General features: G+C 38.9%; 1 protein-coding gene across 5 annotated transcripts; it reads left to right on the top strand.

Moving 5' to 3' along the window:
* The first annotated feature begins 1,080 nt into the window (after positions 1–1,080).
* On the top strand, positions 1,081–23,727 carry etv1 (ETS variant transcription factor 1). Of its 5 annotated transcripts, none has more exons than XM_041988692.1 (14): positions 1,081–1,147; positions 1,449–1,674; positions 1,900–1,999; positions 2,480–2,570; positions 2,907–2,954; positions 7,099–7,152; positions 13,396–13,525; positions 14,340–14,528; positions 15,352–15,599; positions 17,788–17,856; positions 17,948–18,016; positions 18,108–18,277; positions 21,884–21,985; positions 22,450–23,727. In XM_041988692.1, exons 2-14 carry the CDS (start codon positions 1,529–1,531, stop codon positions 22,669–22,671), a joined length of 1,638 nt encoding a protein of 545 aa, XP_041844626.1. In that variant the 5' UTR covers positions 1,081–1,147; positions 1,449–1,528; the 3' UTR covers positions 22,672–23,727. The 5 variants fall into 5 exon arrangements, with proteins under 5 accessions (XP_041844626.1, XP_041844625.1, XP_041844627.1 ...); XM_041988691.1 differs by having other exon boundaries at positions 17,785–17,856; XM_041988693.1 differs by lacking the exons at positions 1,081–1,147; positions 1,449–1,674 and adding an exon at positions 1,750–1,829 and having other exon boundaries at positions 17,785–17,856.
* Positions 23,728–25,031: the final 1,304 nt, after the last annotated feature.

Genomic DNA, 25,031 nt, shown 5'->3' with positions numbered 1-25,031 from the left:
TAAAAAAAAAAAAAAAAAAAAAAAAAATCTCCCTAATGGCAGTTGGTGCCTAGGTTATGTTGAACATTTTTACACCACATTTGTTTCTCTGAAGTGTTTGTTTCATGCTGAAGCTTATTTTAAAATATATAACAGTTTCATGGTTGAAAGTAGAAAACCAGGCAGTTGCTGGTTATCTGCTGACCATGATTCTACCCATCAGCTGAAGAACTTTCCGATTCAAGAGCAATTTCTGCTTAAAATGTCAACTAATTAAGTCAAAGTAAAAAAAATAAATAAATAAAAAATTAAATAAAAGATCACATCCTGGACACATCTGCTCTGCTGTTAAAGCAAAATTTGCATATTGCAGCTGTAGTGTGCACATGACAGTGATTTTATATATTTGTTTTATGTAAATAAGATATATATATATAAAATATGACACGTCATCCGACTGAATGGACATTATAAGTGATTATAAGCCCATATGGTCCAAATATAAGTGAAGCTAAATGCTGAGGATGAGGGGTTTCATATTTATCTGAATTATTGGGATGACAAAGTTTAGGCCATTGATATTGCATCTGTCCGATCATGACCTATAGTGCATCTTTTTAATTTTAAAGAATTTCTCCAGTAATGTGCTCTTGCTTTTTATTTGATGAATCGGCCAGTGTGTTGATATACAGTTGCTGGCGTGTGTGCGTAAAGTGAAACTCAGATCTAGTGTTATGTTCCAGGCCCCTCAGACAGCTCCAGAAATGTACATAATAAATGTCAATGTGTCATCAAAATGACTAAAAACATTTAATTTTAAGGTCAGAAAGTTGCATTGTGCTACTTTAAACTGAAGTTTATGTAATTCTACAGCCGCTATGGTGTCGCAGCATCAAAACAATATGTTTGGACAGTAATTTGGGGTTTAGATTTGTCTTTCCTCTTTTTTAAACATGTGTTTTGGAAAGCAGTGTTCAGTTTCCTGGAAGCTGTCCTCGGGTTTAGCTGGTGACCTGTGCTTTACTTCCAGGTCAGTGCCTTCTGTAGGTCTTCGGTGCTCTCAACAATGTATCCCTTACATGAGAGGGAAGAGCTGGCGCTTAAGCGAGTCCCTCTGGAAGCTCTTCAAAACACCGTTTCCATGGTCACAAACTTGACCGAGAGAGAAGTGAGTAGCGTGGTTGTGTACACTGTATGAGGAGAAAACCGGGGGGGGGGGGCGTACAGACAGGACTGTGTATGCGTGCGTGTGTGAGAGAGTGAATGGGGAGGGGGAGTGCAGGTGCAGCTTAAATTAATGTTATAAAGAAATTAATAGCGGGACTAATTTTATTTACTTTGTTGTATTGCTCCTGTTTTCATAAAAACTTTAATGCCCATACTTAAAAATAATAATAATTAAAAAATAAAATAAAAAAGACTCCCATGACAAAGCTGTCATTGACTCTGGCCGTGCGTACCGCCTGCAGCCGTGCGTGATTGACTGCCAGCAATCTGACCCACTGAAAGACATTGACAACCAATAGGAAGCGGAGTGCGCCTTGTTTCCATGGGAGGCCCCGGGAGGCGATGCCAAGCCGCTAGGAAGCAGCACAGTGAGCGGGGAGAAACGCAGGCAGCAGTCGGGACTGTGCAGATCCTGCAGCCGCTCTGTGGAACTCTGCACGCGGATGAAAGCGGCGCGAAGTCGCAAAGGTATGTGCAGCGTCGTTTTCCTTCCTTCTTCTGCTGTACAAGTTTATTGAACACAGAGGAAAAGATTTCGGTGCGCCCTCTAGTTCTGCGCGCACTTCTTTTACGCATCATATTGACTGACTGGTAACTTTACAGCATCGCCGTCGGTGTCGACGGTAATTTCGTTTATTGAAACGCCTGATCATCGTTTCAATCTCTCTCTATCGCTCTTTTTTTTTTTTAAAGGTTGATGGGGCAGAAGACTGGACGCTTTGGAGATTCTTCGCCACCACGGTGCAGAATGGATGGATTTCACGACCAGCAAGTGCCTTACTGTAACTCCAAAGTGAGTGAATCGCAGCCTTTACAAATAAAGTTGAGCCAAAATCAGCTTATTAAGCTGGTTTCCCTCCCTTCTTCGAGATACCTTCTCCTGATTTGTCCATTTCTCACAAATCAGATGGCAGTTCTTCTCTTAAGCTCAAGTTTGTTCTAGTTTCGTGTTTTTTCTCTGCTGCTGCCAAGATTTCCTCCTCAGGGACCATTTAAGTTTCATCTAATCAGCAAAGATAAACAGATAAACGAGGTGCCTGCTACTTCACAGCTTTATTGGTTATGCACCTTGTTACATCTTAATTATGGCTGATAAGTGAAGCACAGACCCCTTTGCATAAGTTAGGCTTTAGAAGTGAGTGAAGCATCAGTGAGTGGCCCATTGAGGCTCTTTCATTTGCTATGTCAGTCACACAAGTGTTGCAGCCAACAAGAGGATTGCTGCTTCATCAAGGAGAAATAATAAAAATATCCTTTTTTTTTTCCTCCCTAGAAGCTGCAAGAAAAGACAACAAGCCAGGAGAGGCCAGCAAATGACAGAAAGAGAAAATTCATTAAGTCCGACCTGGCTTTGGACACTGAAGGTAGGCGCAGGACAGAGGGAGAAGCTAATTTCACGGCTTCTAAACATTTAGCAAAATTCAATTGGTTTGTGGCCACCTGTGCTGCTAACTACAGAATCTCAATTACAGCACAGCAGCCTGTGATGATTCTCGCAAGCTTCTGTCAGTGGTCAGACACATAAATTGACTTGTTATTAGCTGCACACATGCCCACTGAGCTCCAGTGGCATATCAGCCTCCCATAATGAAGTCAGTTGTTTTTGATGCTTCTCCTGGGCTTTGACAGTGTTTTCTTTTTTTCTTTTCTCTTTTTTTTAACTGCCTTCAAACCTTCTCTTCTCTGGTTTCCCTCCTCAGAGCTCTTCCAGGACCTCAGTCAGCTGCAGGAGACTTGGCTGGCAGAAGGTGAGTGTTTCAAATCTCAGGCAAAAAAGGAGGAGAGATGGATAAAAAATGGAAAGGTTGCGAAAGGGGGGGAAAAAAGCTGCCTGGAGTTACATGCCTAGCGTCGCAGTCCAATTAAAAGCCTGTGTGGAAGAGGCACCTTGTGTGTCATGCATACATTAGAGACTGAGAGCGAGGGGTCTTGAGGGAGACCGAGGAGGCTCTACCCAGAGAGTGTCATCACAAATTACCAGGAGAAGGCTCTCCGACGCTCACTGTCTCTCCTGCTTTTGGCATCAGCTAACACGCCACGCGCCAGCCGCCGCCACTACCTCCACCTCCACCAGAGCTCTGCTGCAGCCCACCAGTTCTCTCTCTTTCTCTCACCCACTCTCTCATCTGCCCCCCCACCCCCCCTCTGCCACCCCCCTTCATTGCTTCCTCTCAACACTCCTCTCTTTATCTTCTACAGCTGTACTGTACCATCACCTTGTCTTCTTCAATTTCATTTCTTGGCGGCAAAAAAAAAAGAAAGAATGGATCTATGATCTTTTTTTTATTTTTTACTTTTTTCTCACAAACTTCGAAAACACCAGAGTCAGTCTCAGAGAAAAAAGAGGGTTTTTTTATATACATATATATATCTGCACATTTCTCAGCTTTTTTCATATTTTGTCTCTAATGGCAAGACTTGCTCGTTGTGGTCTAACTGAGACGTGATGCTTCAGGATTTAAGCGCGAGCGTCCTCTTTCCACCGTGTCTACAGCATCGAACTTTTGGTTAGTGTTGGAAAAATATGTTTATCTTTGTTGTGTTTTTATGTGCATGTGTGCATGGCATCTTTGTATTTGCATCTCACTAGGCTGCTAATTATTTTATACTGCATGCAATGTGAGAGTTTAAAGTATCTAAACTTTCTCTGTACAGACATTTAAAGTATTAAAGTACGAAAAATTCTCATTTTAGTGCATATTTGCAGTAGTTGAAATCTGCTTCTACACATGCAGAATAAATAGTGAAAAGCTATGAAATGTTAGGTTACTAAATGACTGAAATTGTTTTGAAAGTAGTAAAACTTAGAGTTTTAGCAATTCTCATTATTAAACTGCATTTGCTTGATAATGCGCTACATGGAAATTGAAAAAAGTATAATCTAATAATTCAACTAGTGTATATGTGCAAAATTAATCTACAAACATCTAAAAATTGAATTGGGGTTGTATTTTAGTTTTTTAGTACTTTATTATTAAATTTAAAATATGTAGCTAGAAAATCATGCACTTAATATATCATCCGGTGTCTCTTTATTTACTATTATCTTGCCATATATTTTGGTCAAACATCTGGTTCCCAGTTTATTTATTTGTTATGTGTTGTTTTATTACATGTTGATATTACAGCTGCAACATGCATGTTTTATTTTTTAACAGTGCAAATTTTGTACAGAAAAGTCATAACTGGTTAAAAAGTCCAACTTTTAAGCGTGTAATTTATTTAAGTTAACTTTAATACTTAAAAAAAAAAGTTATAATACATCTGCTGGAAAAAGTGGAGAATTTCCGCTTTGACGTTGCCCAGAAAAAGACTCAATCATTTATGGGCTCCATTTATTCTTTAACACATTTGAAAACGCTCGCAGTGCAATCCCAAGCTTTTAAAAAATGAGAAGTATTCTTTGAAACAGATATTGGAAGAGTTGAGGGCTGTGCAGACGGAGGTGAGATGAGGCGTCGCGCCGCACACCGCAGGGTGTGCGAAAGAATAAGACAAGATTTTAATATTTCAGCATCCAAAGTGAGAAAGGAGACGGCAGCTGATAAGAGGTATTACCGTTAAAGATTACAGTTCTGCCTGTCATGGATCAATGTGATGATGTACGGCTCAAGGTTGTAGATTTAATGAATGACTTCCTGTCCATTAAGATGAAAAGGGATACCTTCCCATTTTTAAGATTTATTAGTTCAGGTAATTGGAACAAGAGGAGGAATTATGAGCGACGAACTGAATTTCCGACTCCGTGGGTTGAAGGTTTGTCAAATGACAGCAGATTTCTGACCGTCCGAACCACATCAAACCTCCTTCTCCTCACTTGGACACAAAAAAAAAAGGACGAGATATTAAACTTTTTTTTTCTGTTTTTAATACATTAATTTCACTGACAAAATCTTATACAATTATTTTAACACCAGTAAATTTGAATAAATTAGTTTAAAACCTGCTCGCTTTTCCTGCAGTTAAATAAAACAAAACAAACAAAACTCATCCAGGAGTCTCAGGCCTTGTTTCATTCAAGCTTTGCAACTTTTTTGCTTTTGTCCTCTGTCTTTCTTCCCCTCTTTTTTACCTTTTTTTTTTTTGTGAATGGCGGCAGATTTCCAGCTCTGCCGTTCTCCCCAGGAGGTTATTGCAGAGATCAGCTGGCTCATTCACAGACTGAGACCAATGACTCACCCATCCTGTACTTCATTTTGGACACAGAAACACTGCTCCTCCTCCTTTGTGTATTTGTTTCAATAGAGAGGTGTTTGGAGTTGTATTGGTTTGACAGATTAAAATTGTGCTTTTTTTTCCCCTTTTTTTTTAAATTAAATGATTGACCACTGAGTTAAGTATTTCCTCAAATTTGATAATTTCTGGTCCTGTAAGGGCTTTCTTCATATCTGTATTGGATTTTTTTGCATCACAACTCCTTAAGAAAAAGCAAATTCTTGTCTGTTTCCATCAAAAAGGGATTCAGATGGGCTAAAATACAGTTTGTGTGCAAAATAAACAGAAAGTAGAGTGCTGATGGCTTTAACTAACTAGAATCTAGAGCAAAATGGATTCATTTTTGCTGTTTTCTTCACATACTTGACATGTTTTAGAAAACAAGGAGCAATTTCTTTTCTTGTTCTGTTAATTGTTTACTCTCCTCAATTCACACCTCTGGTGAAGGAGACATTAAAACGTACCCCTGACCACACCAAGGGTGACAAAAGTGGAAAATCAGTTAATTTTTTTCCGAAGATCTCTTAACTTGTCAAGGCAAGTTACTGATCCTGTGATAATGAGGATCCACCTCATTGTGTGTATAAATAGATGTGCTAATGACACATTTAAATCTCTTTTTGCTTTCTGCCAGGGAGAGTAAAACTTGAGGGACGGGTAGAACTGTCACAGAGTGTAAATATGTGTGATATAAATATGTGCATGCCTAATTGGAGCCGAAGTGGAGCAGGCTTCATTATTTTAGCATTAGCCTGGGTGCAGGGGCGTTTGAAAGCGCAGGTGAAGCACTGGAAGGTTTGGAACAGACCTAACTCGGTAGGTACAGGTGGATTCACCAGTAGGGAAGAAGCCAATTAGATACTGTTAACAATGGGTGTTTGGCTGCTGGCAAAGAGTGAGAGGCGAGGCTGCAGAGCAGTCAATGGACAAGGCGACCTCAGGAAGTGGATTTAGGAGGTAGACGGTCAACTAAAGTAATGTAATATCTCCCTCTTAGGCAGAGCTTTGTAGAAAAATGTAAACTCATTGTAAAAATTTGTAATATTTTGTGGAAAATATTCAAAGTATTATCTAGCATGCATGTTGACAGATGTGTCAGATTTGTATTTTATTAATTATTTCTTGCCAGACATTTATGTTTTCAATAACAGTAATGCAACACAATACTTACAAAGTGAGTATTTTCTGTTTATTCAAAATTAGATTGTCTGGTATGACATAGAAATGTTAAAATCAATGGATAGCAAGTCCTTAGTGTTGAGAAAAAAGGATGGTGTAATACGATTGAAGGTCTGCAGATGCCAGAAAAACTGCTCAAGAATTTAACAAGAAACAAAAATGATTTTATTAAGTTGTTACACAGACTGGGACCCTGAGGTTGTCAAAGCCTATTAAAGCTGTCGCCACAGATTTTAAAATTTATACTTGGTTGCCTAAAAAACATAAAAGAACAAAAAAAGTCCTAACCCTAAAATCCTGTGAAATATATTTTTTGTAGTAACAATGTTCTTGGACCGACAGTAGAGCCAAACACTGCTGAGATAGGCCAAGCTAATATCCCATGGCACCGCTTGGCGGTGGATGGTATTAGATAGTAGAGATCTGCGATCAGAGCCGCGTTGTCCATCAACATCAGAAACAATCATTACCTTTCTTCTTCTCTGCTTGTGTCTTTAGCTCAAGTTCCCGACAATGACGAGCAGTTTGTTCCAGACTTCCAGACTGAAAACTGTGAGTAAGAGACCATGTTGCTTTTTTTCTGTATCTTATGTGTGTGTGAACATCTGTGGTGTTTCTTTTCCTTGCAAGTGGCATCGTGTGTTTTTCCGTGCTTCTCGGTGAACTCACCTTCACTTGCACAAGTGTTCTTTGGAGAGCTGCAGCAGTCTTGAAGGATCTGCAGACAGGTGCATGGGGCAATGAGGGGTTATCTTTTGCTGTCTTCATCTCCTTCCACCACTAAGATATTATTACACTGTGACTTATTTGCATAAGGAAACATCAAAATATTGAGGCAGACTATTATTTTTATTTTTATTTTTTTTTTTTGTGGTTGAGATGATATTTTTAACTCCAGGTGGTGCAAACAGCTGTCAAGTGACGGTTGTTTTATTTATTTGTTTATTTTTTTAAATAAGAGCTTTTTTAAAATGCTCCCTCAGACCTTTCCTCAATGTTTTTTTTTTTTGTGCCAACCATCAAGTGTGGTAACAATTTCTAAATCAGGCAGAGTAATATTAGAAACTACATCTACCGTTGCAGTTGGAGCTTGGTTCGCCTTGCACACTTCCCACCCTTTACTAGGGCTTTTTATAACAGACAAGCATGGATTTTTTTATACTTGTTGACAACCTTTTTATTCATTTGTTTATTTTTATTATTATTTTATTCTAAAAAAATAAAATTCTGTTTCCAGAAATACTTCCCAAAAGTTAAAAATGGTCCTCTAATGTCTGTCAGGAGCCAGTTCTGTACAATGATAAAGATAAAGTATTTAATGCAACATCACCTGGTTGTGAACGGTGTTTGCACATGGTGAATGGTGGGTTGGCACGGGACACTTTAGGAGGAAATAGTGCCAAGGTAGGGACAGAAATTGAGTGAGTGGAGCTCAGTGGGACCCGGAGAGAGCACATGTCTTTCAGATGAGCCAATATGCGCATAAAACTGTGAGAAAAAAACACATAAGTGTGTGTCCACACCCTGTATCTTCCCTATGTCTTCAAAGCCCTTTAACCTCAATATGAAAGTTGAACAAAAGCAGTATTTTTAAAAAAAAAAAGTAAGCATGAAATATTCCATAATATGTTTATAGTGACAGGCGGCATTTTAAAGTCAAAGTCAAAAATTTAATCTTCGTAATTAGATAAGATTTGGAAAAGATTATACTGAGGAGAATCCAACACCAAGCAAGGTCACTGACCGGATAACATTATTTAATCTAGATTACCCTGCAAGATCACTGAGCACATATCCATTTGTTATCTAAAATAATAATAAAAAACATGCTGCATCAGCATGTTTCCTTTACTTTTAAAAATGTTATTTTAGCATTTTGATGATGTGTGTAAAGTAAATTAAATACTAAAATATAAATTTTAATTTTATTTTATATTTTCATCCCATTTCTCTACATTTATCTGACCACATTTTTTAATTTTTTTTAAAAAGCACAAAATGCATGAACTTAGCAGCTGTAATGCATTTAAAAAATTAAAATCAGTGATGTGAATTTGCTTCCCTAAAATCCATGATAGAGGAGTTATGTGGTTTTCAGGAAAGTAGAGAACCAGAGGTCACCAAGACTGTCCTGTTGTCCTTCAGAGGTAGCCAGGGTGGGTGGCCATGATGGCAGGAGACTGCTGACCATCTGAATTGTCCTGTTGGCAAACCTGCAGCAGACTGTACAGGCACTAACAGATGGCAGGAGGGTGAGGGCACTGTGGTTGGGCGCTTGAGTAGGCATCCCAGCCGGCAGCTCTCCCATATGGGTTTCACCAGTCCGAGAGACGGAACGGTCGGTGAGATAGAGAGCAATGAAATGGGTGAAGGTGGAGGGAGATAAAGGAAGTTATGCCCAAACAAAAGAGACTGAGAAGAAAAAGGACAGCAAGGAAGCGCCAGTGTTGTCATAAAATACTAAAGGTGGTGAAAGTCTTTGTTCTTTTAATCATTGGGGGCACTATTTACTTAGCATCAGTCCCACATACATTATCCTTAGATCACAACATGTGTATTATATTATGCGTATCTGCAGCTGAAAATTGGTGACTACACTCTTAAATGGATTTTGAGAAGCATTTGCAACAGTGTCCAGTCAATCCCATATCCAAAGCTAGCAAAAGAAATAATCACCATAACTGCTTTTTAGAAAAGGTTTTTAAAATAACTAAGCTAATTTAAGCCAAAGAACAACCTAAATGTTGTTGTTCTCCCATTTTTTTAGTGTCAAGCTAGCATTAACATGTTTGCTAACTAACATTTCCTAACATTGACATGTTAGCTTGAAAGAGTGAATACATTAATATGTTATCTTGAAGGCATTAGCTAATTTATCAAATTTCTTTTGAATCAAATGGAAACTAAAACTTAGAATACATGAACACTAAAAATCTATGATAGCAGCATAGTTAGTTCAAAAAGCAAATTTTCCTGTCGAGATATACAGATATTTTCTTAGCTAAGCTATAAATTTGGCTAGTTTGTAACAAAAGAATTAGCAATAGCAAGATAAATAGCAATAGCAATCGAAGGGGAAAATGGATTTGAATTACTTGCTTTTTGGATAAATGTGTTTTTTAAATATATTTATTCATTTTGAGAAATTTGTTTTATATCATTTTCAGTATCAGTAACAACAGTAGTGTTTTTATATTTTGCGTTCGTTTTTCTTTTAAAAGTCAAAAAGACTGGTACAAGGAAAAGGGAAACATCTGTGTGTTTTGATTTAAATATTGCATCAGAAAAGCATCTTTAAAATATTGTTTCAACTTATTTTATTTCATATTTTCATGGCCTCTCATGACTTTTTTCAAGAAGCTTTGCCAGTTTCCCTCAATGTCAACTTTACAGTTTGCACTAGTGTGGCAAAGAAGCAGCATGTGAGCGGCCTCAAAGTAAGAAGTGTCCTCAGGCTGAAGGAGAAGAAGGAGAAATTTCTTTGTCTCGAACTCCAACACAGATGCTTACCATTAGCATAACTTAGCAGGGAATGAAGGAGTAGAGGAGGTGTAAAATGAGGCCACACGTTACCAGCAGATCTGAGCCTCCATCATTTAACAGGAAAGGCGAGCACCTACAGTAGGTGAAAATGGAATGGAAGGTTTTTCGCTGTTGCCAAAAGACCTGTATTTTTTCATGAATGGGGTGGAGAAATATCTGCCAAACGTAGGCTCTGGTTCTGCCAAAAAACACAGTTATTTCCTTAGAGTACAACTGTTTTGGCCAAGAGTTCTTAGATAGTGTTATGAAAATACTGCTATTCATCGTGCATCTGAAATTAAATTAACCTTTTCTTAAATAAAAGACAAAATTAACAGTTTTGCTAAATGTGCCACAGTGTTTAAAGCAAATATCTTTATCTGTAGAGCAACAACCAAAGAAAATTTCTGCCGAGAAAATAGATAGATTTTTTTTTTAAATGCATTGAAAATAGACCCAGTAATTGCTCTAAATGCTTCTTCTAAACAGCCTACCATCTTAGTTAATCAATATGTAGATAATGAGAGCAATCAAGCGGTGATGGGCATGACATTCTGGACTAAAAAGGAAGTCTCTGTTTTAGTCAGAGGCAATGCCCTCACTATTGATTTGTGTACCTTGGCACCCCACTGACGAAATCTATTGTGGCATTTCCATTTCTTATTTAAGACTTTGTGCTGCTGCACACATGAAGCCATTGTTAGGAGCTGATAAAACAAACAGTTAAAACACCATTTTCATAGACGGAATATCTCAGAAAATGTATTCAGAATTAAATGAAGAAATGGAAATTAGAGTTTTGCTTCAGATGACCTGAAAACAGGAAGTCAGGAGATTAAGCTCTTGTTGCAAACAAATTTATGTTTATTGCAATTGGTAATCGAAGTGACACTGATTTTAATCTTGACAGGCAAAGCTAAGATATTGTTTTGACTCTATAAGCTTTTAACAAGGCTTTGCCATGCCAGTACCGTCAAAGGTCTCCCCTCAGGAAGTGTCTCTTTGACCTCAGATCGATGACCTGGAAAGGTCAGGCCCCCAACGAGGGCTGCGAACAACCCCTGAGCACTGTCATGCCGGGCCCGTGTGGCCCGTCCCCCAGGGGCTCGGCTCTGCATCAGATGGGGTGTTGGCAGATCGACCCCTGCTCATACGGCAGCTGTCAGTCAGTCGTGAGAAAACCCAAAACATCCTCCCTTCTAGACTCTTTTGCAGACTTGGAGACTCTACTGTTGTTTTTTTTTTTTTTTGGGGGGGGGGGGGGGGGGGGGTTTCCTTCTTCTTAAAAGAAAAATATTCCCAGACCCCAGCTTGATCTTCATATGTCTAAATGTTTCTTCTTTAGTTGGACTAAGAGTTGATTGACTTCTGCTCTCAGTCTGAAATATCAGTAAAATAAAATCCTCCCTTTCAGCCTCGGCTGGTCCTCTCTTGTGTGTGATAGAGTGCTGTGGGAAGGCTTCGCTGCTGCTTTGTGTGCAGTCGCGGTGAGACAGCGATCGCGAGGAAACCTGAGCCTGACTTCATTCTGACTGACTGGGTTTTCGTCAGAGGCGCAGTCAATTGGATTAGCGTTGATCATGACTCAAGAAGATGGGATGTTAATCAGGACTGATCAGGCACTTAACAGACTCTCAGATGCATCGCGCTCACTGTGGGGCCATAGGTAGAGGGGCCCACCCACCCCTCCCACCCACCCCTCCATCCCCTTCAGATCAATGAGCCCTGTTGTTGTCGTCTGGAACGTATTGACAGCCAGCTGAAAGCAGATAAAGCATTTATGGGAGCTCGCCGCACAGTCAGTTTTATGATTGTCATATTTCACTAACAGAGTCCCAGGAAAAAGCCAAACAAATGAGATTTGAAGTGAGTTGTCTGTGTAAGTAATGGCTTGAGATGTCAAATCCATTGGAAGACGGAAGCTCTGAAAAGCAATTTTTTTAACCTTAAAGGCTGAATAATTGGGATTTTTTCCTTAAAAAATTTTTTAAATGTTCTCATTTGCTGCGAGGGATAAAAAGAAGCTTCCGTATAAACAGTCTGTCTCCTACATCAAAAACGTCTTTGTCAAGTTTTTCTACTTCAAAATAAGAGTTCCGTGCCGGAATAACTTGGGTGCAATGTATTGCTCTTTCCAACTTCCTGGTTCTTTAAAACCAATCATTTGCGACTCCCCACGCTTGCCTAACAACAACAAGGCAGCATTTGGTATTTTATGTCGGCAAAAGAGCAGCAGCGTGCAGGTATGGAAGTTGGTAAAAGAAGCGGGCAAGAAATAGTTTTAGAAAAACCTAAAAGGCCTCAGCATCCAGCTAAAAAAGCAGACGACAAAAAACGGAATAAAACAAGGATCAATATTGGAGAATCTTTTGCAAGGTGGAGAAGTCTGAGCTGGCAAAGTTTCTCCTCGACAGGTAAACACCGGAATTTTGCTTAAATTAACCAAAAATTTTATCTTGATTTACAAAGATTTTAGTCTAATTTATTTCTCGGCACTCATTAAATTAATTTGTGTGACTGTATGGATGTATTAGTGGAGTAAATTAGTGGCCTGTTAGTTTACAACAACAAATGTAATGATGTTTGGGCCGAGTGAATACTGTGTTTGTCCTTATAAAATTATGAAATTACTATCAAATTAATTTAAGTGAATCTAAGGTTAAACTGCCGCTGCGTGGCATTTGTTGATTAATGTAGCCTTTGTTTACACTGCATTTTATGCTAACGTAAATTAGCACGTAAAATTAGCGCTAGCATTGCAAAGGATAGCAACTTACTGTGTGTGTGAATCATCTTCTTTCGTCATCATGATGTTTGATGTGTTCTCCGTCCTTCATAGACCGTATAAAAGAACCGTCCACTCACAAACCGGCAACCTACGCGAAACTCTCCGAGGGGTAGGAGGGGAGGGGGGAAGAACGCGCTCCGTGTTTTTATCTTTCGACTGCAGTTCTGATTTGAAACACTAGGTGTCAATCCTACTTATTTCGCCTTTAATTTAGCCATCAGAAAGTTATTTTAATGTTGCTTTATGTGGATTTTTTTTAATATCTGCCCCCTGATAAGTGGCTGCTAATGATATGAATGTGAATTAAGACCATTTCTTTTTCTAGTGTTGTATTAGAACCATTTCAGGGACTTTGGTCACTGCCATAGATAATATTCTGTTATAAATATGTGCCAGATGGGAGGGACTGGCAAAAATCAAAAATATGATCTGCACCTGCTTTCCTGTCAAATAGTGAGGTGGCATTTTTTCTTCTCGCATTGTAGTGGCTTTCCACGGACTGCAGCTGAAGATCAAGAGGGAGCTGCACAGCCCGTGCTCGGAGCTGAACTCCAACTGCAGTCAGGAGCGGCCCTTCAAACTCCAGTATGGAGAGAAGTGCCCATACAGCATCAGGTGGGCGCCCGCTCTGCAACTTACCATTATTTAGAGCGTCTTTTATTCATGCAGGTGCAGTTTTTATAAATGATGCTTTAGTCATGGTCACAGTTAGTAAATTAGACATTTTCTTTTGAGTATTTCAACTCTGAATCTATCTAAATGACTTTCTGACACTACCAGAAACAGATTGTGTTAAATTTATTGAAAGTCAGAGTCTGTTGAGAGATCCATGTAGTCATGTGCCTGTTACCAGGGGCAATTTGAGTGATGCTTGGCTATTCTCAGTCTTCACTTGATTTGATTTGAATCACATAATACAATCAAACTTGCTTGCTTAGTGATATAATGACGAAGGCATGAAGCTTTCCTGAGATTTATTTTCTAACCTGGTGGCCTCTTACAGACAGCAAACACAAAGGCAAAGTCTAGCACTTGGCAAGGCTTGCTTTGCAATAAAATCTTGATGCAAGATAGTAAAGTGTTTCCTGATTTGTTCACTGTAACTGATCAGTCCAACTCTGAGTCAACATTTAGTTGACAAATGGAACATAAACAACCTAATGACAAAGACAAAACATAAATAAAAGTTAATATTACTATACATTTATATAAATTTTCTTGTAAAGGTAAAAGCAACTATTATTTTTAACCTAATTAATATCAGTTTTGTTTGCAATCTCTCAGAGGTATTTCTGTAATCTAATAATCTAAACTTGTGTGAAAGCAGCAGCATCTATTACATCCATGTGCGTGGAAATCTTCTTTATAATAGATCAAACTCTAGATGCATCAGATGAATCTTTCATTTTCATCATTGTCGTTACCACAGTGCCTATGAGCAGAAGCAGCCCGCAGGTATGAAGCCCTCCAGCCCAGTGACTCCCCCCTGTAGTACCCCCGTGTCACCCCTTCACCATGGCTCACCTACAGCAGCCCCGACACCCAAACCAGACAGGACCTATGCCCACATACCGCCCTCACAGCCTCTCCCCGACAACGCCTACTCAATGGACCACAGGTACTGCAGCCTGCACCCTTATACATTTCCTCCACACTGGGCTGGAGGTTGTTCTCAGCAGACCAGAGTTTGATTTACAACTTAATTTCTTTCTCTGGATGAATTCTCAATGAGTTAGCACATTGTTTGATTGTCAAACCTGCATGACAAAGATATTGCTCAGTGTGCTTCTTTACTCTTGTAATAATTTTACTTTAATCAATCAGCATTTTAGTCTTTTTTGTGATTAAAGTTTATCTTTATCTTTATATATATATATATATATATATATATATATATATATATATATATATATATATGTATATATTAATTTAGTTAAAATCTAATACTTCTGTATCAGTGTATCAGTAAAATAGATAATAATAATAATAATAATATGTTAGTTAGGCTTCTTTTTAGTTATTTAATTTTTTTTTTTTTTTACTTAGACATGTACTTATGTATATATTATTTATATTTTTATTATGTGATTTTATAACTGAATTATTTTAGAATATATTTATCAAAATAATTGATTGTCAAAATTATTATGACTACTTAGGTTTTTTTTTTCCTTTGATTAATTTACTGTCACATGCAAGTCAGTTAAGTGAAAAGGGGCATGTTTTACTCTTAGAAGTACCAAACTGTACCTATAGGGAAACAGAGGATTGTCACAGTGGGTACTTCTACTTTTGTACCCCTAAGGCTACATTTTGTAATGTTAATTTTTGTTTACAGAAGATTTCTGAATTATTTCTTGATTATTTTTATATTGTAACCTTTGGTTCAAGTGTCTGGTGGTGTGTCTTGGATTATGAATCCACTGACTTTTTTCCTCCAGATTTCGTCGTCAGCTCTCAGAGCCATGCCACTCGTTCCCCTCCCCACCGACGATGGCTCGAGACAGCAGGCCCATCTACCACAGGCAGATGTCGGAGCCCAACATCCCCTTCCCTCCTCAAGGCTTCAAGAAGGAGTACCCCGACCCCCTCTTCGAACACCCTGCCATGATGGGCGCGCCGCTTCCCCACGGGTACCCCTCCGGCATGATGATCAAGCAGGAACCGAGAGACTTCAGCTATGACTCAGGTGAAACATTAGAAAATGAAGAAAAGTAGCTGGTTTTTAGTTTTTCAGGTCACTTGCAAGTCTGGTACGTGAAAGGGCCAAAAAGAGATTTGCGTCCAGAGCATTATCATTTCAGGAATGAGAGAAGACATGATAGGAGGGGGCGGCGCTTATTGAGTTTGCCCATTATTAGGGCAGGGGTTCTGGGTGTCTGTGCCGCTCTGTACCATTTCCTGTGGAGCTCTAATAGAAAAGAGGGTGCGGGGCAGGGGGGGCTTTGCCTGGTCACAGTTCATAATCTGCCCGCCCACACTTGTCCACTCCCTTGTAAAAGAGTAAAGGGACATCATCATGAGGCTCTGTAGAGCCCGAGGCTACATCAGGACATGAATGAACATTCGCTGGACTGCTGGTTCATTCACAAGGCGACAGAGAGAGGACCCAGGAGAGACAGAGCTGGAGGAGAGTGTGTGACCAGTCAGGGGGAAAAGAAGCCCCATGGCGACCAGTTGAAGGAAAACACTGGGGCCTCTCATATCTCTTTTACTGTCTGTTTGCCTAACAGCAGCCCAGCGGTTCTTTATCGCTGAAACGCCGGATAACTGTCGATTTTGGGGGCGTTTTCTCGCTTTGCAGCGCCATAGATGTGTTTACAGAGTTTCACTACTGTGTGTCTTCTTAATGCCAATTAACACCAGTGGATGATTTTAATAAAAACACATGGGTTTCAGCACAAAGACATTTTTTTTTCTTTGCCAATGCTTTACTAGGTTGTGTGTGTTTGCATCATCAAGTGAACTTTTTCTTTTTTCTTTTTAATCAGTTATTTTATTAAAATATAACAAAGTGGTTGCATTCTGGCATCATTAACAAGATTTAAACCTGATAAAAGCGACAAATTCTCATATTTCTGCATTTTTCTTTTTAAAAAATAGCTGAACAAGCCATTGGTGGCAAACACAGAAAAGGCAGAAAATGTATTAATTATTGAAGTTTTAAGAAGTCTTGCTGGTCTTGCTACCAGTACTGTGCTGCACATGCAAGATGAGTGGATTTATTAGGAGTCACAGCGGAGCATGTTGACTGGAGCAGGCCTGTCGTAGAGGATGGGAGGGGAGCTGGTAATTTCATTAGCAGCAATTTCCTCCACAAGCCCATTACTTTGATGAAGCTCAGAGAAATGTTTATGGGCCTAAATGAAGGACCTCAGTGTGTTTATTGAATATTCACTTTGTAACCTGTTTGGCCGTTTTTTTTAATAACACAGAATCACATCTGTGTTGTGGGAGGTTTCGATTTACCCAGTAAATAGACAGGTCAGTTAGTCATCGCTGTAAAGCAAACATAGGCAGGTGAAAGAACTTTTAGAGAATTGTTGTTGATTTTAACCGCCAGATATTAAAAATGTATATTTTATGGTTTAAAAATGACACAGAACCAAAAATTTAGGAGCTGATCACAGAAGACAAAGTAAACACTGATTCATGTATTTATTTTAACCGTTTGCAAACAATTTAAAATATTTTAGCATAATAAGCTAATCTGCATCCATTGTGAGTTTTGTGTAACAACCAGTGAACTGCATCATAAACACTGCCAACGCTATCGTCACTTTTTGATTTTAATGTCACTGTTATCACCAGATATAATATTATGTGACATTATGTTATAAGTGAGTCTCGTCCAGGAACACTAATGAGATGTTCAATATGGGAAACCAAATAAATAATTGGCGTATTCATGGGGAATGCTAACTTACAATAAGAGAAAAATCAAGAAGACAAGCTCGGGTGGTCTTTGAATCCAAATGATTTTAGTTAACGTGCTACAGTTGCACAATATTCTCTGAAAAAAAAACTACCACCTTCTGGTTCATTCAGTTTCGATCAAAGACAAAAATGTGTAAAAGCATCATATTGCGTCCTCGCATTATGAAAAACTTACATCATGTCAGCCTGTGTTTTCACATTCAGTGATAAATCCTTGTGTGTTGTGTACGCTCGGGGTGCGTATTAACAGCAGATACAGTAAGCTTGCCCGTGGCTGCGAGCCATCGCTATGCCGACGCTTGAGGGCATTTCCTTTAATCAGAGCCAGTGGTGCATTGAGTGAACAGGCTTTGACTGCTCTCAGGTAACTGAGATAGTGTTCTTAATACCGCCTTCGGGCCCTTTAACACCCACTCTCATTCTTGCCTGGGTTTCAGCAGAAGTGCCTAGCTGCCATTCTGTCTACTTACGGCAAGACGGCTATCTGGCTCACACTAACAGGACTGAAGGTACCGACGATGATACGTGTGGATGTTGTGATGGTGCACTTTTACTAAATAATAAATCAAATAGTCTTTATGTTTTTATCTTGTCTTCCAGGTTGTATGTTTGACAAAGTGGCGAGACATTTCTACGATGATACCTGCGTAGTACCAGAAAAGGTTGAAGGTGAGTCATCACTGAAAGAATTTCAGGAAATAGCTGTATTTGTACTCATTTACATCCACCATACAACACTTATCTTTACCTTGTTCTGCAGGTGACATCAAGCAGGAGTCAGGTCTGTACCGTGAGGGCCCGTCATACCAGCGCAGAGGCTCATTGCAGCTCTGGCAGTTCCTGGTGGCTCTACTGGACGACCCATCCAACTCCCACTTCATCGCCTGGACTGGTCGCGGCATGGAGTTTAAGCTCATCGAGCCAGAGGAGGTGAGAGGCTCAGAAACACACAGTCTTTAAAAGCAGACACAATATGTATGACTCTGCTTCTACTTTACTTCTTCAAAAAGATTTTCAGTGTTTTCAGTCTTTATACTTTCTTGTTATTTTTCATTACAGTCTAAAGGGGATTTGATTTGATTTAGCAAACTGAGATTGCTCACTGTCAACTACAGATAGGACAATGAATTCTCACAAGGACTTAATACAACCACATAAAAAAAAACAAAATAGATAAAAATGGTAAATTAATAAAAATAGGTGATAACAGATCAAATAAAAACTTTAACGTTACCATAAATTATCTAGGAAAACATTTATCTACACATTTCACTTGGCCCCTCCCACACAACCTAGTGTGGCCCGGGTCTACGAAGGATTTCATTGGAGGTCTCATTGTACACGCCCCCGAGTGCAGGACGAGTCCTCGCTCCTAAACACTGAAAATAGAATATCTAAAAAAAACATTTTGCCATTGTTGGATCACATATTAGTTTTCGGATATGGCAAGGCAGTTTATTTATAAGGCAAGGCAAGGGAAGGCAGTTTTTTTGTATAGCCCGATTCACCGACAGAGTGAATCAAAGGGCTTTACAAAAACATTGAAACATCAGAAAATAAGAAGCAGAATTTAAAATGGAAAACAAAAGAGAAAGGAAAAAGAAAGAACATTAGATAAAAACAGTATTAAAACATGATAAAGTTAAAAAAAAATCAAGCTTAAAAGAAACAAATGCAGATTTGGACTTTGAAATGAAAGCTATTGAGATGCAGCAGAGAACAGGTGGGTCTTTAACCTGGATTTAAATAAACTGAGTGTTTCAGCTGATCTGAGGCTTTCTGGGAGTTTGTTCCAGACATGTGGAGCAGAGAAGCTGAATGCAGCTTCTCCATGTCTGGTTCTGACTCTGGGAACTGATGAAAGACTGGATCCAGATGACCTGATGGTGTATTGTTCATGGCAGATCATATTAAAACACTTCAACATTTTATATTAATATAAACTGAGTAGCTGGAACCACCTCAGTTGTTTCCAGGTTTTTAATTGTAAATTATGCTTCTTATTTTCTGCTGTGTGATGATGTTTTAAAGCGCTTTGAAATACAGTTGTGCTATACAAATAAGCTTGCCTAAACTATATTCATTAACCCATTGAAACAGAAGCCTGTTTGATGGAGCTGGATTTTCTCTTACCGAGGTCATTTCAGGGTTAACTTGTGGTTTTCTGTACAACGTATCTGGTTAACTTCTTACTGGGATATATCGCCATGACAATTTGCGCTGAACGGCAAACCATTTTCCAGAGCAGGTTAGGTTCTGGATAAGAGCTCAACCCCCTGACCAATCAGTTCTCTTAGAAAATGGCCCGCCCATTTTGTTGACCGGATCATGAGAGAAGCACTAAGTAGAGACAGAAGTTTTTGGAATAGATGCATTCTTTTGATTAAGAAATAAAGCCTTGTCACTGACTGCTTTGAAGTATGTTGTTCTTGACTTGTTTCCAAGTCTGGTTAGATCCACTAGGGTTGCAGCTGAAGTAATGAGGTCAATAGTAATGGTCACACATGGCAGAACGGCAGAACTACTGGTGCCATTGTGGTGAGGAATAAATATTCCAAAACAAATACGCTCACACAGGGATACTGAGCCTCTAAAGAACTTATTGGAAACTAAAACCACTGAGAGCTCTGCCAATATTTGGTTTATTTTTATTTTTTATTTTTTGCCAATGGTTATGCCCATTATTATTGATTTAGAAGCTCTAATGGCAAAATTATCCATATCTCCCCATAGTAAAGAATCCTTTAAAGATTTATTGGATCAAGGCGGTGATCTGGATCAGTCCCCAAAATCTAATTGCTTGTTTCTTTTTTACTGAAAACTTAATCTAAATCCGTCCATAACTTTTTGAGTTATGTTGCTAACAGACAGACAAAGAAAAAATAAATGAAAGTAAAGAAACACTAATAATAAAGTGAAATTGAGTGATTAGAGTGCTGTATGTCTGATGAATTAATATTGCATAATCTGATGAAATTACGCAGTCGAAAATTTTCTGCCAGCATTCCTTCCTTGATGTTGCTACGGCAACTGTGTTGCTTTTAAACTGGAAGATGTGTTTGAATTCTTCACGTGTGAAGAATAACTATCTGCTCCTCAGTGGTAAAGTAGGCTGCTCTGCAGGGTTTCTCCATGTCTGTGATTGGTCAGACGCTGCAGAGACCACACCTTTTATGTGAACGCACACTGATCGAGATGGGAATGTTAGGGGATGTTAAACTTTGTCGTACAGGCCTCTGGTGTCCCGTAGGTGGGACGTAACAAATAAACATGTATTTTACTCAGTTGCAAATTTATCTTTGAAGCCACACTGTTCTCCAGTAGCAGATGATGCTGCAACAAAAATGGTCTGGTTATATCAGAAAGGGTCCAGTAAAAGTACTCCAGTAAAGTAGTTGATCCACAACAAGTCTTTTATCCATAAAAATCTGTTTTAGATGAAAAAAATTGTTAAATGTTAAATATGAATAGAACCAAACTGACTCCAGTTTGATTACTGACACAGATTTGCTGATTTTTGTTGGTCTCTGTTTTTATGATTTCAAACTGCAATTTCAACCTTTTTAAAGATTTTTCTGTTTTCTAGCATGTTTTTTTTAAATAAAATAAGTAAAGAAAACCTAATTGTTTTCATTCATCTCTCAAATAAAGTAAGCTTGCTGTTTAAGATCAGATGAACTAATTAATATTTTCTGCCCAAGTGGTTAAACCTGGATTTTTTTTTCACATTTGGTTGTTTCACAACCAGATCCAGCTAACTGACCCTCTTTGTCTGTCCCTGTTAAATATTTCACAGGACATAGTACTAAAAATACAACCCATGTTGGTGGTTGGGCTTTTTGAAATGAAAACAGAGGCTGGGTCTGTGTGTGTGTCCACATCACAAACAGTGGGGCTTAGTCACTGTTGGAGGCTTCATCAGGGGAGTGGGGGTAGAGAAAGAAGGAAATGGAGGAGTATGTGGCATTGGTCCACGTAGCCCGATGGTGTCTAGAGGTACGGGCCAGCTGCAGCTAACAGGGGGGTCCATTCATGCCATCAGGTGACCAAACGCATTTGGGACGCAGCAAACAACCATTAGCTAACGGCTTCTGTCTTTATAGCAGGCAGGTGTTAGCATGTTAGTGGACAAAAAGACACCAGTTCCATTGTTTGTGACAGTATCCTCAGCAAGAGTTAGAGAGAAAATTTGAAGTCGGGTAGAAAAGCAGAGAGAAGAAGCTGAGTGCTGTGGGGTTGTGGGTTTGGACTGCGAGGCCGGATGGTGGGTGGTCTGCTAGACAGGTGCTGTAACATCTGCTGCCTCCTCAGCTGGGTGTGTGACAGGCTCCTAATGAACACATCGCTGATCAGGTCGGCTCAGGCTGGACGCCGGCTAATTACTGTTACTAGGAAAATAAGAATTAATAACTTTCTTTAACATTTAAGCTGTTGCATTCTTGTCAGGGAATCAGGTCAAGCGTGCACGGCTCTGATCATCTTCTTGTTGTCATCCCTTTGTTTACTGATAATCTTTGTGTTGTCTGTTTGAACAAGGTGGCACGCCGATGGGGGATACAGAAGAATCGGCCGGCAATGAATTATGACAAACTCAGCAGATCATTGCGTTACTACTACGAGAAGGGAATCATGCAAAAGGTAAAGTTAAAAAAATTAAATACAGACAATATTTTTCTAAAAATGAAGAGATCCTTTTCACCTATTTTCATCAGCAAACTGACATATTATGTCAAGACTTTGAGCGTTTACACATATTAAACAGGCTGATTATTAATGTGCCAACTCCCCTCCTTTGGGCTGCTAATATGAGGAGTTTTTTTTTTTTTTTTTAATTTTTAAAATTTAATTATTTCCTTTTCTCAGGTAGAGCCTGTCAAAGCAGTTAAACTAGCCTTTTGTGGAGCTAAAAATTCTGCCTCATCTATTTTAAACTTAAACATAAACTCACTGGAAGTTTTTTTTTTTCTGAGGAATAAAAGAAGTAATATTTCTGTTTAATGAATAGATATTTAACCTTTTAATTGTAATTTATGGAATCAGTTTGAAAATACGGCTGTGAATATTATCAGTAAAATAGAGCGAACATGTCCGTCTTCCTCCAGGTTGCCGGTGAGAGATACGTCTACAAGTTCGTGTGCGACCCCGAGGCCTTGTTCTCCATGGCGTTCCCTGACAATCAGCGACCGGTGCTGAAGACGGACATGGAGCGGCAGATCAACGAGGAGGACACGGTGCCGCTGTCGCACTTCGATGAGAACATGGCCTACGTGCAGGAAGGGCCCTACTGCCAGCCACACCCCTACAGCGAGGGCTACGTTTATTAACGTCAGCCCCACAAACGCACACACACACTGACAAAAACACACCTTCACTCTAACCTGCTGCCCCCCCCTGCCTCCTCCATACACCTGAGACTGTCACATCCTCTGGTAAACAGCCTGAACACACACATATATGCACACACACACACATAAAAGGGCACTTCCCTCTATCTGTCTTACATAAAAACTACACACATCCTCTTTTTGCTCTCGTCTTTCTGACGTCCAGGCTGCACAGCAGGATGGAGAGTGCACTTTATGGACAGGAACGGCGCGATGGTTGGCTGTGTGGTTGACTTTAACATTGTTTATGTTTGTAGATTATTATGGAAATCATTCAGTTCATTTTTCTTTTTAGTTCCTCTGATTTTGAGCATGTGAGATTGGACTCAGTCTCTAACCCGTGGCCACCCGAGGCTAAATTCCTAAAACTTTGATTTAATCTACACATGTGAAGCAAATCAAAGGATGACTCCTGTTTTTTGTCGGACATGTCCTTTAGTCAGCCCTTACTTAAACATCCCATAATGGAAATGTAACAACACTTTTATGAGGAAGAGACGAGATTAAAGACTTGAAAAGAAAACAGACTTTGGTGAGAAGGCTGAACTCAGCAGATCTGTCCGTCAGTGATTTCTGCCCCTTTGTCCAGTCAAACTGTAGATCTCATCATTTAGGTGTATTTGCTGTAAAGACATAAACTCTACTGGATTGTTCCCTCATGAACTGAAAAAAAAAAAAAAAAACACTTTGTTGGTCGGTGAAGACGAGACTTTGGAACACTGGAACTGTACAGAGGAAATGAGACTTTTTCCTGCATCACATGTGAACGGACCGTGTTTAGGATGAGTCACCGAAGCTCTACAGGCTGCTGTAAAGTAACTCAGAAGTTGATTTGTGTTCTGAAACTCATCAGAGCAGAAATCGTTTATTCACCGTTCAGGTGTTCAGTTTTTCAATGAATAACAGGTCAAAGTTTATGTACAGATGAAGTGGATACAGCAGTCAGTTCCATTTCAGGATAACGTTTGCATCCATCAAAAAAAAAAAAAAAAGGAGGAAAAACATGATTTCATGAGTATAAATGATAAAAAGCTTGAAAAAATCTAACATAACGTCTAATCTTTCCTTTCAATTTTTCATTTTTTTTTCCAGGTGAACATGAGGTGTAAATTTTGCTTTAAAAAAATGCATTGCCTTTAATAGGTTGATTTTTGTTTGAATGACAAAAAAGGAACTATTTAGAGATTTATAATGTGGTGAATAAAAACAATCATGTTATATGAAAATGTTTCGTTGTATAATCAGGTAAATTCACATTTTGTTGCTGCTTTAAATTGTAAGTGTATTTTCTAGTCTCAAGAAAACAAAAGTCAAAAGGAAAAAAAGGAGTGTGTGGCAGATTCCTTTCATTTTTATTTATTTATATTTTATTTTTGTTTAATTCAAGCATTAAAAGATGTCTGGTCTGTTGAAGTTTTGTTCTCGAGGTTCACATGTACGGGATGGGATTGGCAATAGGAAAAATTCTGTAATAAAATCATTCTCGAAAACTAAATTATGGCCACTTTTCAAATGTTTTACATAACTAATGAGGTTTTCAAGGGTTGTCCTCTTTGCTTAGCATTTGCATGCCTCTTTTTTTGCACTCAAACACATTTTTATATATTTCTCGACAAAAAAAGATCCCACATTTGCAAAGAGGACAAAACTCATATAGTCAACTAATAGATTAGGAGTTCTTGTCAGTTTCCAGTTTGGAGAGAAAACTTCCAACCACAACACATTTAACCAAAGTGACACCTGAGAAAAAAAAAATCAATGACTAATTTAAAACACCACTTTTTCATGTAGGTGAACAGTTTCTGTCCTTTTTTGTTTTTGTTGCTCTTGACGCAACTGGCAGTAATGAAAAAAAGCAGCAACACTCCCTTAAAGTTATTATTTCCTTCTTTAAAGTGTCACTATTGCTAAAAATCAATGACTAATTTAAGGAAGCATTGTTTAATTGCTTCCACTGATGGGAAAAATGAAAACGGATGTGTAAGTAATGAAAAAACACTACTTGCCTTAATTTGTCAGAGCGGGTTTACGAGCCAACCCTATTACAGTCCCTTCTCTTGGAGTTATTTATTGATTGTCTGTAGTGTGGGGAATTGCCCTTAACTTTAAACACCTGATTGCTTCCCTGAAGATATTTAACATCTAATCTGACATGTACAAGGCTAAAAACAGCAGGACAGCTTTTAATATGATCTATGAGATTCCTTGTGAGGGTTTTCTATTAAGAATGGGAATAAGATAGAATGATAAGCCATCTTTTTATAGCACAAATGTAAGATTAATCTAGAAAAAAGTCTTTT

The sequence above is a fragment of the Melanotaenia boesemani genome, chromosome 6 (assembly GCF_017639745.1).
Source record: "Melanotaenia boesemani isolate fMelBoe1 chromosome 6, fMelBoe1.pri, whole genome shotgun sequence".
Classification (NCBI taxonomy): Eukaryota; Metazoa; Chordata; class Actinopteri; order Atheriniformes; family Melanotaeniidae; genus Melanotaenia; species Melanotaenia boesemani.
Note: the sequence above shows the minus strand (reverse complement) of the source record. Positions and strands in the feature narration are given on the sequence as shown.